Genomic DNA, 13,486 nt, shown 5'->3' on the forward strand with positions numbered 1-13,486 from the left:
CCTCCTCCAGTCCAGAAACCTCCAGCGCAACAGAGGAAACCACTACTGCAGTGACCTCCAGCACAGCAGCCCAAACCATTTCTCCTCCTCTGACTACACCTACACTCTCTGCCACTCCATCCAAAACAACTTCACCACAGATTACCACCACACCCCTCTCTACCTCCCCTAGATGCGACACGTCTAGTGCAGCTGAGGAGTCCACCACTGCAACAACATTAGGTGCCCCAACCACAAGGCCTCCTCTCTCCACAGCTTCAACTTCTGCCACTCCAACCCAATCGACTGCTCTGGAAACAACCACCACACCCCTCTCCACTTCCACCAGAACTGAAACCTCCAGCACAGCTGAGGACACCACCACTGCAGTGACCTCTTCATTAGGTGCCCCAACCACAAGTCCTCCTCTCTCCACAGCTTCAACTGCTGCCACTCCAACCCAATCGACTGCTCTGGAAACAACCAACGCACCCCTCTCCACTTCCACCAGAACTGAAACCTCCAGCACAGCTGAGGACACAACCACTGCAGTGACCTCTTCATTAGGTTCCCCAACCACAAGTCCTCCTCTCTCCACAGCTTCAACTGCTGCCACTCCAACCCAATCGACTGCTCTGGAAACAACCACCACACCCCTCTCCACTTCCACCAGAACTGAAACCTCCAGCACAGCTGAGGACACCACCACTGCAGTGACCTCTTCATTAGGTGCCCCAACCACAAGTCCTCCTCTCTCCACAGCTTCAACTGCTGCCACTCCAACCCAATCGACTGCTCTGGAAACAACCACCACACCCCTCTCCACTTCCACCAGAACTGAAACCTCCACCCTGCAAGAGGAAACCCCCATTACAGCCGTCTCCAGCACAGCAGCCCAAGCTACGACTCCTCTTAGCACCACAACGCCATCCTCTGCTGCTCCAACACAAGCAACTGCTCCTCAGACAACTTTGACTCTCTTCTCCACCTCCTCCAGTCCAGAAACCTCCAGCGCAACAGAGGAAACCACTACTGCAGTGACCTCCAGCAGAGCAGCCCAAACCATTTCTCCTCCTCTGACTACACCTTCACTCTCTGCCACTCCATCCAAAACAACTTCACCACAGATTACCACCACACCCCTCTCTACCTCCCCTAGACGCGACACGTCTAGCGCAGCTGAGGAGTCCACCACTGCAACAACATTAGGTGCCCCAACCACAAGTCCTCCTCTCTCTACAGCTTCAACTGCTGCCACTCCAACCCAATCGACTGCTGTGGAAACAACCAGCACACCCCTCTCCACTTCCACCAGAACTGAAACCTCCAGCACAGCTGAGGACACCACCACTGCAGTGACCTCTTCATTAGGTGCCCCAACCACAAGTCCTCCTCTCTCCACAGCTTCAACTGCTGCCACTCCAACCCAATCGACTGCTCTGGAAACAACCAACGCACCCCTCTCCACTTCCACCAGAACTGAAACCTCCAGCACAGCTGAGGACACAACCACTGCAGTGACCTCTTCATTAGGTTCCCCAACCACAAGTCCTCCTCTCTCCACAGCTTCAACTGCTGCCACTCCAACCCAATCGACTGCTCTGGAAACAACCACCACACCCCTCTCCACTTCCACCAGAACTGAAACCTCCAGCACAGCTGAGGACACCACCACTGCAGTGACCTCTTCATTAGGTGCCCCAACCACAAGTCCTCCTCTCTCCACAGCTTCAACTGCTGCCACTCCAACCCAATCGACTGCTCTGGAAACAACCAACGCACCCCTCTCCACTTCCACGAGAACTGAAATCTCCACCCTACCAGAGGAAACCCCCACTACAGCGGTCTCCAGCACAGCAGCCCAAGCTACGACTCCTCTTAGCACCACAACACCATCCTCTGCTGCTCCAACACAAGCAACTGCTCTTCAGACAGCTTTGACTCTCTTCTCCACCTCCTCCAGTCCAGAAACCTCCAGCGCAACAGAGGAAACCACTACTGCAGTGACCTCCAGCACAGCAGCCCAAACCATTTCTCCTCCTCTGACTACACCTACACTCTCTGCCACTCCATCCAAAACAACTTCACCACAGATTACCACCACACCCCTCTCTACCTCCCCTAGATGCGACACGTCTAGTGCAGCTGAGGAGTCCACCACTGCAACAACATTAGGTGCCCCAACCACAAGGCCTCCTCTCTCCACAGCTTCAACTTCTGCCACTCCAACCCAATCGACTGCTCTGGAAACAACCACCACACCCCTCTCCACTTCCACCAGAACTGAAACCTCCAGCACAGCTGAGGACACCACCACTGCAGTGACCTCTTCATTAGGTGCCCCAACCACAAGTCCTCCTCTCTCCACAGCTTCAACTGCTGCCACTCCAACCCAATCGACTGCTCTGGAAACAACCAACGCACCCCTCTCCACTTCCACCAGAACTGAAACCTCCAGCACAGCTGAGGACACAACCACTGCAGTGACCTCTTCATTAGGTTCCCCAACCACAAGTCCTCCTCTCTCCACAGCTTCAACTGCTGCCACTCCAACCCAATCGACTGCTCTGGAAACAACCACCACACCCCTCTCCACTTCCACCAGAACTGAAACCTCCAGCACAGCTGAGGACACCACCACTGCAGTGACCTCTTCATTAGGTGCCCCAACCACAAGTCCTCCTCTCTCCACAGCTTCAACTGCTGCCACTCCAACCCAATCGACTGCTCTGGAAACAACCACCACACCCCTCTCCACTTCCACCAGAACTGAAACCTCCACCCTGCAAGAGGAAACCCCCACTACAGCCGTCTCCAGCACAGCAGCCCAAGCTACGACTCCTCTTAGCACCACAACGCCATCGTCTGCTGCTCCAACACAAGCAACTGCTCCTCAGACAACTTTGACTCTCTTCTCCACCTCCTCCAGTCCAGAAACCTCCAGCGCAACAGAGGAAACCACTACTGCAGTGACCTCCAGCACAGCAGCCCAAACCATTTCTCCTCCTCTGACTACACCTTCACTCTCTGCCACTCCATCCAAAACAACTTCACCACAGATTACCACCACACCCCTCTCTACCTCCCCTAGACGCGACACGTCTAGCGCAGCTGAGGAGTCCACCACTGCAACAACATTAGGTGCCCCAACCACAAGTCCTCCTCTCTCTACAGCTTCAACTGCTGCCACTCCAACCCAATCGACTGCTCTAGAAACAACCAGCACACCCCTCTCCACTTCCACCAGAACTGAAACCTCCAGCACAGCTGAGGACACCACCACTGCAGTGACCTCTTCATTAGGTGCCCCAACCACAAGTCCTCCTCTCTCCACAGCTTCAACTGCTGCCACTCCAACCCAATCGACTGCTCTGGAAACAACCAACGCACCCCTCTCCACTTCCACGAGAACTGAAATCTCCACCCTAACAGAGGAAACCCTCACTACAGCGGTCTCCAGCACAGCAGCCCAAGCTACGACTCCTCTTAGCACCACAACGCCATCGTCTGCTGCTCCAACACAAGCAACTGCTCCTCAGACAACTTTGACTCTCTTCTCCACCTCCTCCAGTCCAGAAACCTCCAGCGCAACAGAGGAAACCACTACTGCAGTGACCTCCAGCACAGCAGCCCAAACCATTTCTCCTCCTCTGACTACACCTTCACTCTCTGCCACTCCATCCAAAACAACTTCACCACAGATTACCACCACACCCCTCTCTACCTCCCCTAGACGCGACACGTCTAGCGCAGCTGAGGAGTCCACCACTGCAACAACATTAGGTGCCCCAACCACAAGTCCTCCTCTCTCCACAGCTTCAACTGCTGCCACTCCAACCCAATCGACTGCTCTGGAAACAACCACCACAGCCCTCTCCACTTCCACCAGAACTGAAACCTCCAGCACAGCTGAGGACACCACCACTGCAGTGACCTCTTCATTAGGTGCCCCACCCACAAGTCCTCCTCTCTCCACAGCTTCAACTGCTGCCACTCCAACCCAATCGACTGCTCTGGAAAAAACCACCACACCCCTCTCCACTTCCACCAGAACTGAAACCTCCAGCACAGCTGAGGACACAACCACTGCAGTGACCTCTTCATTAGGTGCCCCAACCACAAGTCCTCCTCTCTCCACAGCTTCATCTGCTGCCACTCCAACCCAATCGACTGCTCTGGAAACAACCACCACACTCCTCTCCACTTCCACGAGAACTGAAACCTCCACCCTGCAAGAGGAAACCCCCACTACAGCCGTCTCCAGCACAGCAGCCCAAGCTACGACTCCTCTTAGCACCACAACGCCATCGTCTGCTGCTCCGAAACAAGCAACTGCTCCTCATACAACTTTGACTCTCTTCTCCGCCTCCTCCAGTCCAGAAACCTTCAGCCAAACTGAGGAGACCACTACTGCAGTGACCTCCAGCACAGCAGCCCAAACCATTTCTCCTCCTCTGACTACACCTTCACTCTCTGCCACTCCATCCAAAACAACTTCACCACAGATTACCACCACACCCCTCCCTACCTCCCCTAGACGCAACACGTCTAGCGCAGCTGAGGAGTCCACCACTGCAACAACATTAGGTGCCCCAACCACAAGTCCTCCTCTCTCTACAGCTTCAACTGCTGCCACTCCAACCCAATCGACTGCTCTGGAAACAACCAGCACACCCCTCTCCACTTCCACCAGAACTGAAACCTCCAGCACAGCTGAGGACACCACCACTGCAGTGACCTCTTCATTAGGTGCCCCAACCACAAGTCCTCCTCTCTCCACAGCTTCAACTGCTGCCACTCCAACCCAATCGACTGCTCTGGAAACAACCACGACACCCCTCTCCACTTCCACCAGAACTGAAACCTCCAGCACAGCTGAGGACACAACCACTGCAGTGACCTCTTCATTAGGTTCCCCAACCACAAGTCCTCCTCTCTCCACAGCTTCAACTGCTGCCACTCCAACCCAATCGACTGCTCTGGAAACAACCACCACACCCCTCTCCACTTCCACCAGAACTGAAACCTCCAGCACAGCTGAGGACACCACCACTGCAGTGACCTCTTCATTAGGTGCCCCAACCACAAGTCCTCCTCTCTCCACAGCTTCAACTGCTGCCACTCCAACCCAATCGACTGCTCTGGAAACAACCACCACACCCCTCTCCACTTCCTTCAGTTCAGAAACCTCCAAACCAACAGAGGAAACCACCACTACTGCTACCTCAAGCACAGCAGCCCAAACTACAACTCCTCTTAGCACCACAACTTCTCCCTCTGCTTCTCCAACACAATCAACTGCTCTTCAGACAGCCTCGTCTCTCTTCTCCACCTCCACTAGTCCAGAAACCTACAGCCAAACTGAGAAGACCACTGCTACTCCAGTTTCCCCCATGGCTGCCAAAACCACATCTCCTCGTCTAACTACAGCTTCATTCTCTTCCTCTCCAAGGAAAACTTCACAGGAGATAACCACCACACCCCTCTTTACCTCACCCAGAGAAAACATCTCTGTCGCAGCTTTGACCACCACTGCAGGCACCTCTTCAATGTCTACCCAATCCACATTTCCTCTTCCCACTACAGCTTCACCCTCTTCCGTTCCAACCAAAGAAACTTCTCCTGAAACAACCACCTCTCCCCTTTCCACTTCTACCAGACGTGCATCCTCCAGCACCGCTGTCGTCACCACCACTTTTTCTCCTTACACTATATCTTCACTCTCTCTTTCTCCAACACAGAAGAGAGGTCATCAGACAACTTCGATACTTTCCCCCTACACCAGAGAAGAAAGCTCTACCCCAGCAGAGAAAACCTCCACTGTAGTGACATCTAGTAGAATATCTGTCTCAACAGCTGCTCTTTTCTCCAGCACTGGTATGAGGAAATTACAGATATGATTGTTTCAATATTTTAGATATTTCACTTACTGTAGAAATACTTTTCCATACTTTATATCTACAACATATAATTTCACAGGTTACCTCTCAATTAGGTTCTCAGTAGTAATAACACACAAATAGAAAATACAAATTTTTCAAAACAGAGGTCAGCGCAAGCCTTGAGTCAAGCAGTAAGAATAGTAAAATAAAAGCCCCTGCTTGGGTGGCTGGAGAGCTTAGTTTTTATTTATGCAGAGCACTGACAGCCCGCCTCTGGCTCCTCTTCACTCCACCCCTCTCCTTCTTGCAGCTACCACCCATCCAACCACAGCTGCAGCCCTCGAGCCTTTCACCATCAACTTCACCACCACCAACCTCCGCTACAGTTCTGACCTGGCGAACCCTGACTCAGCAAAATACAGGAACACCAGAATGGTCATGAACACCTTGGTAAGCCCTGGCCATGTGCCTCGGTGGCCCGACCGACCTGTGGGGAGTAGAGGGAGATGGGCAGGGCTGAACTCTGAAACCTCTCTCCTTGGCAGCTCGACCGCCTTCTCAAGGAAAGCAGCATTGGCCCCTCTTTCCATGGATGTCAAACAACAGCCTTCAGGTATGGCTGGCGCTCAAGTGCTCCTTTGCGGGTGCCCGGGTCTGACTCGCCGCCCACCACACACCTGCTGCGTTGCCAGCCAGACTAAGCAACAAAGACCTTCTCCACGATACCCTCCTGACTCTGGAATTTCTCCCTCTTGCCTCCAAAATTTCCCCTGACGTCCTCCAAACTTAGGATCTCTTCCCTAATCCCGTCCTGCCCTTAGGAAGTACTCCCCCACGCCCTCCCATCTATCCAGCTCCTCATGACGTCCTCTTGTATCCCTAGGACCTTTTCCCTGCCTCAGGCCCTCCTTCCTCCTGTCGTCCTGCCTAAAAGCCTCCCCTCGCTGCCTGCCCTCTCACCTCCAGGCACCGAGAGCGTAGCCCCCGGGCTTCTCTCCCTGAACTCCTTCCTCAGCCCTGTGCTTCCTCACCTGGCCCAGGGCGTTCCTGAAGGCAGGAGAGCAGTGGCCGGCCACCACCCTCGCACGCACCCACCCACGCAGACTTTGGGAAGGCAGAGCCTGCGTTGCTGCCCAGGGACGGCTGTCCAGGGAGCACCAAGGCCAGTCCTGTCAGCCAGCGGGCGCAGAGGAGGGTGCTGAGGCACCGCGCTGTGTTTTCCAGGCCGGTTCAGCGAGGGGAGCAGACGGGGGTGGACGCCGTCTGCACCTACAGGAAGGAGCCCTCCGACCCGCCCTTGGACAGGGTGGGCCTTTACCATGAAGTGAGCAACAAGACCAAAGGCATCACGCAGCTGGGCCCCTACAGCCTGGACAAGGACAGCCTCTACGTCAACGGTGAGCCATGCTCCTTTCTCTGCCTCCTTTGCTACCTCGGGGCACCCTTCCTTCCTTCCTTCCTTCGTTCCTTCCTTCCCCAGACCTGCCCTGTCCTTGTGTGCATCCCCAGCTCCTGACTCTCTCTCTCTGCCTCTGCTCTCTCTCAGGTTACAACGAACAGCCAGTCCTGCCCCGTGAGTACCTGTCAGGACCGGGATGGGCGCAGGAGGCAGCAACTGCCTCGTCCTGGGTGAAGGGGGCTGGGGGCCAGGGATCAGATCGCCAGGGACAAGCAGGGAGCCTACCAGCCCTCCCCTCTGAGACCTGGGCTGGCTGGAGAGCTCTGTGTTTGTCCATGCGGAGCACTGACAGCCCGCCTCTGGCTCCTCTTCACTCCACCCCTCTCCTTCTTGCAGCTACCACCCATCCAACCACAGCTGCAGCCCTCGAGCCTTTCACCATCAACTTCACCACCACCAACCTCCGCTACAGTTCTGACCTGGCGAACCCTGACTCAGCAAAATACAGGAACACCAGAATGGTCATGAACACCTTGGTAAGCCCTGGCCATGTGCCTCGGTGGCCCGACCGACCTGTGGGGAGTAGAGGGAGATGGGCAGGGCTGAACTCTGAAACCTCTCTCCTTGGCAGCTCGACCGCCTTCTCAAGGAAAGCAGCATTGGCCCCTCTTTCCATGGATGTCAAACAACAGCCTTCAGGTATGGCTGGCGCTCAAGTGCTCCTTTGCGGGTCCCCGGGTCTGACTCGCCGCCCACCACACACCTGCTGCGTTGCCAGCCAGACTAAGCAACAAAGACCTTCTCCACGATACCCTCCTGACTCTGGAATTTCTCCCTCTTGCCTCCAAAATTTCCCCTGACGTCCTCCAAACTTAGGATCTCTTCCCTAATCCCGTCCTGCCCTTAGGAAGTACTCCCCCACGCCCTCCCATCTATCCAGCTCCTCATGACGTCCTCTTGTATCCCTAGGACCTTTTCCCTGCCTCAGGCCCTCCTTCCTCCTGTCGTCCTGCCTAAAAGCCTCCCCTCGCTGCCTGCCCTCTCACCTCCAGGCACCGAGAGCGTAGCCCCCGGGCTTCTCTCCCTGAACTCCTTCCTCAGCCCTGTGCTTCCTCACCTGGCCCAGGGCGTTCCTGAAGGCAGGAGAGCAGTGGCCGGCCACCACCCTCCCACGCACCCACCCACGCAGACTTTGGGAAGGCAGAGCCTGCGTTGCTGCCCAGGGACGGCTGTCCAGGGAGCACCAAGGCCAGTCCTGTCAGCCAGCGGGCGCAGAGGAGGGTGCTGAGGCACCGCGCTGTGTTTTCCAGGCCGGTTCAGCGAGGGGAGCAGACGGGGGTGGACGCCGTCTGCACCTACAGGAAGGAGCCCTCCGACCCGCCCTTGGACAGGGTGGGCCTTTACCATGAAGTGAGCAACAAGACCAAAGGCATCACGCAGCTGGGCCCCTACAGCCTGGACAAGGACAGCCTCTACGTCAACGGTGAGCCATGCTCCTTTCTCTGCCTCCTTTGCTACCTCGGGGCACCCTTCCTTCCTTCCTTCCTTCGTTCCTTCCTTCCCCAGACCTGCCCTGTCCTTGTGTGCATCCCCAGCTCCTGACTCTCTCTCTCTGCCTCTGCTCTCTCTCAGGTTACAACGAACAGCCAGTCCTGCCCCGTGAGTACCTGTCAGGACCGGGATGGGCGCAGGAGGCAGCAACTGCCTCGTCCTGGGTGAAGGGGGCTGGGGGCCAGGGATCAGATCGCCAGGGACAAGCAGGGAGCCTACCAGCCCTCCCCTCTGAGACCTGGGCTGGCTGGAGAGCTCTGTGTTTGTCCATGCGGAGCACTGACAGCCCGCCTCTGGCTCCTCTTCACTCCACCCCTCTCCTTCTTGCAGCTACCACCCATCCAACCACAGCTGCAGCCCTCGAGCCTTTCACCATCAACTTCACCACCACCAACCTCCGCTACAGTTCTGACCTGGCGAACCCTGACTCAGCAAAATACAGGAACACCAGAATGGTCATGAACACCTTGGTAAGCCCTGGCCATGTGCCTCGGTGGCCCGACCGACCTGTGGGGAGTGGAGGGAGATGGGCAGGGCTGAACTCTGAAACCTCTCTCCTTGGCAGCTCGACCGCCTTCTCAAGGAAAGCAGCATTGGCCCCTCTTTCCATGGATGTCAAACAACAGCCTTCAGGTATGGCTGGCGCTCAAGTGCTCCTTTGCGGGTCCCCGGGTCTGACTCGCCGCCCACCACACACCTGCTGCGTTGCCAGCCAGACTAAGCAACAAAGACCTTCTCCACGATACCCTCCTGACTCTGGAATTTCTCCCTCTTGCCTCCAAAATTTCCCCTGACGTCCTCCAAACTTAGGATCTCTTCCCTAATCCCGTCCTGCCCTTAGGAAGTACTCCCCCACGCCCTCCCATCTATCCAGCTCCTCATGACGTCCTCTTGTATCCCTAGGACCTTTTCCCTGCCTCAGGCCCTCCTTCCTCCTGTCGTCCTGCCTAAAAGCCTCCCCTCGCTGCCTGCCCTCTCACCTCCAGGCACCGAGAGCGTAGCCCCCGGGCTTCTCTCCCTGAACTCCTTCCTCAGCCCTGTGCTTCCTCACCTGGCCCAGGGCGTTCCTGAAGGCAGGAGAGCAGTGGCCGGCCACCACCCTCCCACGCGCCCACCCACGCAGACTTTGGGAAGGCAGAGCCTGCGTTGCTGCCCAGGGACGGCTGTCCAGGGAGCACCAAGGCCAGTCCTGTCAGCCAGCGGGCGCAGAGGAGGGTGCTGAGGCACCGCGCTGTGTTTTCCAGGCCGGTTCAGCGAGGGGAGCAGACGGGGGTGGACGCCGTCTGCACCTACAGGAAGGAGCCCTCCGACCCGCCCTTGGACAGGGTGGGCCTTTACCATGAAGTGAGCAACAAGACCAAAGGCATCACGCAGCTGGGCCCCTACAGCCTGGACAAGGACAGCCTCTACGTCAACGGTGAGCCATGCTCCTTTCTCTGCCTCCTTTGCTACCTCGGGGCACCCTTCCTTCCTTCCTTCCTTCGTTCCTTCCTTCCCCAGACCTGCCCTGTCCTTGTGTGCATCCCCAGCTCCTGACTCTCTCTCTCTGCCTCTGCTCTCTCTCAGGTTACAACGAACAGCCAGTCCTGCCCCGTGAGTACCTGTCAGGACCGGGATGGGCGCAGGAGGCAGCAACTGCCTCGTCCTGGGTGAAGGGGGCTGGGAGCCAGGGATCAGATCGCCAGGGACAAGCAGGGAGCCTACCAGCCCTCCCCTCTGAGACCTGGGCTGGCTGGAGAGCTCTGTGTTTGTCCATGCGGAGCACTGACAGCCCGCCTCTGGCTCCTCTTCACTCCACCCCTCTCCTTCTTGCAGCTACCACCCATCCAACCACAGCTGCAGCCCTCGAGCCTTTCACCATCAACTTCACCACCACCAACCTCCGCTACAGTTCTGACCTGGCGAACCCTGACTCAGCAAAATACAGGAACACCAGAATGGTCATGAACACCTTGGTAAGCCCTGGCCATGTGCCTCGGTGGCCCGACCGACCTGTGGGGAGTGGAGGGAGATGGGCAGGGCTGAACTCTGAAACCTCTCTCCTTGGCAGCTCGACCGCCTTCTCAAGGAAAGCAGCATTGGCCCCTCTTTCCATGGATGTCAAACAACAGCCTTCAGGTATGGCTGGCGCTCAAGTGCTCCTTTGCGGGTGCCCGGGTCTGACTCGCCGCCCACCACACACCTGCTGCGTTGCCAGCCAGACTAAGCAACAAAGACCTTCTCCACGATACCCTCCTGACTCTGGAATTTCTCCCTCTTGCCTCCAAAATTTCCCCTGACGTCCTCCAAACTTAGGATCTCTTCCCTAATCCCGTCCTGCCCTTAGGAAGTACTCCCCCACGCCCTCCCATCTATCCAGCTCCTCATGACGTCCTCTTGTATCCCTAGGACCTTTTCCCTGCCTCAGGCCCTCCTTCCTCCTGTCGTCCTGCCTAAAAGCCTCCCCTCGCTGCCTGCCCTCTCACCTCCAGGCACCGAGAGCGTAGCCCCCGGGCTTCTCTCCCTGAACTCCTTCCTCAGCCCTGTGCTTCCTCACCTGGCCCAGGGCGTTCCTGAAGGCAGGAGAGCAGTGGCCGGCCACCACCCTCCCACGCGCCCACCCACGCAGACTTTGGGAAGGCAGAGCCTGCGTTGCTGCCCAGGGACGGCTGTCCAGGGAGCACCAAGGCCAGTCCTGTCAGCCAGCGGGCGCAGAGGAGGGTGCTGAGGCACCGCGCTGTGTTTTCCAGGCCGGTTCAGCGAGGGGAGCAGACGGGGGTGGACGCCGTCTGCACCTACAGGAAGGAGCCCTCTGACCCGCCCTTGGACAGGGTGGGCCTTTACCATGAAGTGAGCAACAAGACCAAAGGCATCACGCAGCTGGGCCCCTACAGCCTGGACAAGGACAGCCTCTACGTCAACGGTGAGCCATGCTCCTTTCTCTGCCTCCTTTGCTACCTCGGGGCACCCTTCCTTCCTTCCTTCCTTCGTTCCTTCCTTCCCCAGACCTGCCCTGTCCTTGTGTGCATCCCCAGCTCCTGACTCTCTCTCTCTGCCTCTGCTCTCTCTCAGGTTACAACGAACAGCCAGTCCTGCCCCGTGAGTACCTGTCAGGACCGGGATGGGCGCAGGAGGCAGCAACTGCCTCGTCCTGGGTGAAGGGGGCTGGGGGCCAGGGATCAGATCGCCAGGGACAAGCAGGGAGCCTACCAGCCCTCCCCTCTGAGACCTGGGCTGGCTGGAGAGCTCTGTGTTTGTCCATGCGGAGCACTGACAGCCCGCCTCTGGCTCCTCTTCACTCCACCCCTCTCCTTCTTGCAGCTACCACCCATCCAACCACAGCTGCAGCCCTCGAGCCTTTCACCATCAACTTCACCACCACCAACCTCCGCTACAGTTCTGACCTGGCGAACCCTGACTCAGCAAAATACAGGAACACCAGAATGGTCATGAACACCTTGGTAAGCCCTGGCCATGTGCCTCGGTGGCCCGACCGACCTGTGGGGAGTAGAGGGAGATGGGCAGGGCTGAACTCTGAAACCTCTCTCCTTGGCAGCTCGACCGCCTTCTCAAGGAAAGCAGCATTGGCCCCTCTTTCCATGGATGTCAAACAACAGCCTTCAGGTATGGCTGGCGCTCAAGTGCTCCTTTGCGGGTCCCCGGGTCTGACTCGCCGCCCACCACACACCTGCTGCGTTGCCAGCCAGACTAAGCAACAAAGACCTTCTCCACGATACCCTCCTGACTCTGGAATTTCTCCCTCTTGCCTCCAAAATTTCCCCTGACGTCCTCCAAACTTAGGATCTCTTCCCTAATCCCGTCCTGCCCTTAGGAAGTACTCCCCCACGCCCTCCCATCTATCCAGCTCCTCATGACGTCCTCTTGTATCCCTAGGACCTTTTCCCTGCCTCAGGCCCTCCTTCCTCCTGTCGTCCTGCCTAAAAGCCTCCCCTCGCTGCCTGCCCTCTCACCTCCAGGCACCGAGAGCGTAGCCCCCGGGCTTCTCTCCCTGAACTCCTTCCTCAGCCCTGTGCTTCCTCACCTGGCCCAGGGCGTTCCTGAAGGCAGGAGAGCAGTGGCCGGCCACCACCCTCGCACGCACCCACCCACGCAGACTTTGGGAAGGCAGAGCCTGCGTTGCTGCCCAGGGACGGCTGTCCAGGGAGCACCAAGGCCAGTCCTGTCAGCCAGCGGGCGCAGAGGAGGGTGCTGAGGCACCGCGCTGTGTTTTCCAGGCCGGTTCAGCGAGGGGAGCAGACGGGGGTGGACGCCGTCTGCACCTACAGGAAGGAGCCCTCCGACCCGCCCTTGGACAGGGTGGGCCTTTACCATGAAGTGAGCAACAAGACCAAAGGCATCACGCAGCTGGGCCCCTACAGCCTGGACAAGGACAGCCTCTACGTCAACGGTGAGCCATGCTCCTTTCTCTGCCTCCTTTGCTACCTCGGGGCACCCTTCCTTCCTTCCTTCCTTCGTTCCTTCCTTCCCCAGACCTGCCCTGTCCTTGTGTGCATCCCCAGCTCCTGACTCTCTCTCTCTGCCTCTGCTCTCTCTCAGGTTACAACGAACAGCCAGTCCTGCCCCGTGAGTACCTGTCAGGACCGGGATGGGCGCAGGAGGCAGCAACTGCCTCGTCCTGGGTGAAGGGGGCTGGGGGCCAGGGATCAGATCGCCAGGGACAAGCAGGGAGCCTACC

General features: G+C 57.6%; 1 protein-coding gene across 1 annotated transcript in view; it reads left to right on the forward strand.

Moving 5' to 3' along the window:
* Nucleotides 1-13,486, forward strand: part of MUC16 (mucin 16, cell surface associated) — a 117,569-nt gene that overhangs the window by 65,728 nt on the left and 38,355 nt on the right. Inside the window, exons 6-26 of the mRNA XM_071727415.1 lie at nt 3,321-3,887; nt 5,070-5,856; nt 6,172-6,311; nt 6,407-6,474; nt 6,915-7,258; nt 7,408-7,796; nt 7,892-7,959; nt 8,230-8,399; nt 8,450-8,743; nt 8,893-9,281; nt 9,377-9,444; nt 9,885-10,228; nt 10,378-10,404; nt 10,627-10,766; nt 10,862-10,929; nt 11,370-11,713; nt 11,863-11,889; nt 12,112-12,251; nt 12,347-12,414; nt 12,855-13,198; nt 13,348-13,374. Of these exons, the coding sequence (XP_071583516.1) occupies nt 3,321-3,887; nt 5,070-5,856; nt 6,172-6,311; nt 6,407-6,474; nt 6,915-7,258; nt 7,408-7,796; nt 7,892-7,959; nt 8,230-8,399; nt 8,450-8,743; nt 8,893-9,281; nt 9,377-9,444; nt 9,885-10,228; nt 10,378-10,404; nt 10,627-10,766; nt 10,862-10,929; nt 11,370-11,713; nt 11,863-11,889; nt 12,112-12,251; nt 12,347-12,414; nt 12,855-13,198; nt 13,348-13,374 (4,813 nt within the window). The remainder of the gene's footprint in view (nt 1-3,320; nt 3,888-5,069; nt 5,857-6,171; nt 6,312-6,406; nt 6,475-6,914; nt 7,259-7,407; nt 7,797-7,891; nt 7,960-8,229; nt 8,400-8,449; nt 8,744-8,892; nt 9,282-9,376; nt 9,445-9,884; nt 10,229-10,377; nt 10,405-10,626; nt 10,767-10,861; nt 10,930-11,369; nt 11,714-11,862; nt 11,890-12,111; nt 12,252-12,346; nt 12,415-12,854; nt 13,199-13,347; nt 13,375-13,486) is intronic.

This window comes from Heliangelus exortis, chromosome 28 (assembly GCF_036169615.1).
Source record: "Heliangelus exortis chromosome 28, bHelExo1.hap1, whole genome shotgun sequence".
NCBI classification, from domain to species: domain Eukaryota; kingdom Metazoa; phylum Chordata; class Aves; order Apodiformes; family Trochilidae; genus Heliangelus; species Heliangelus exortis.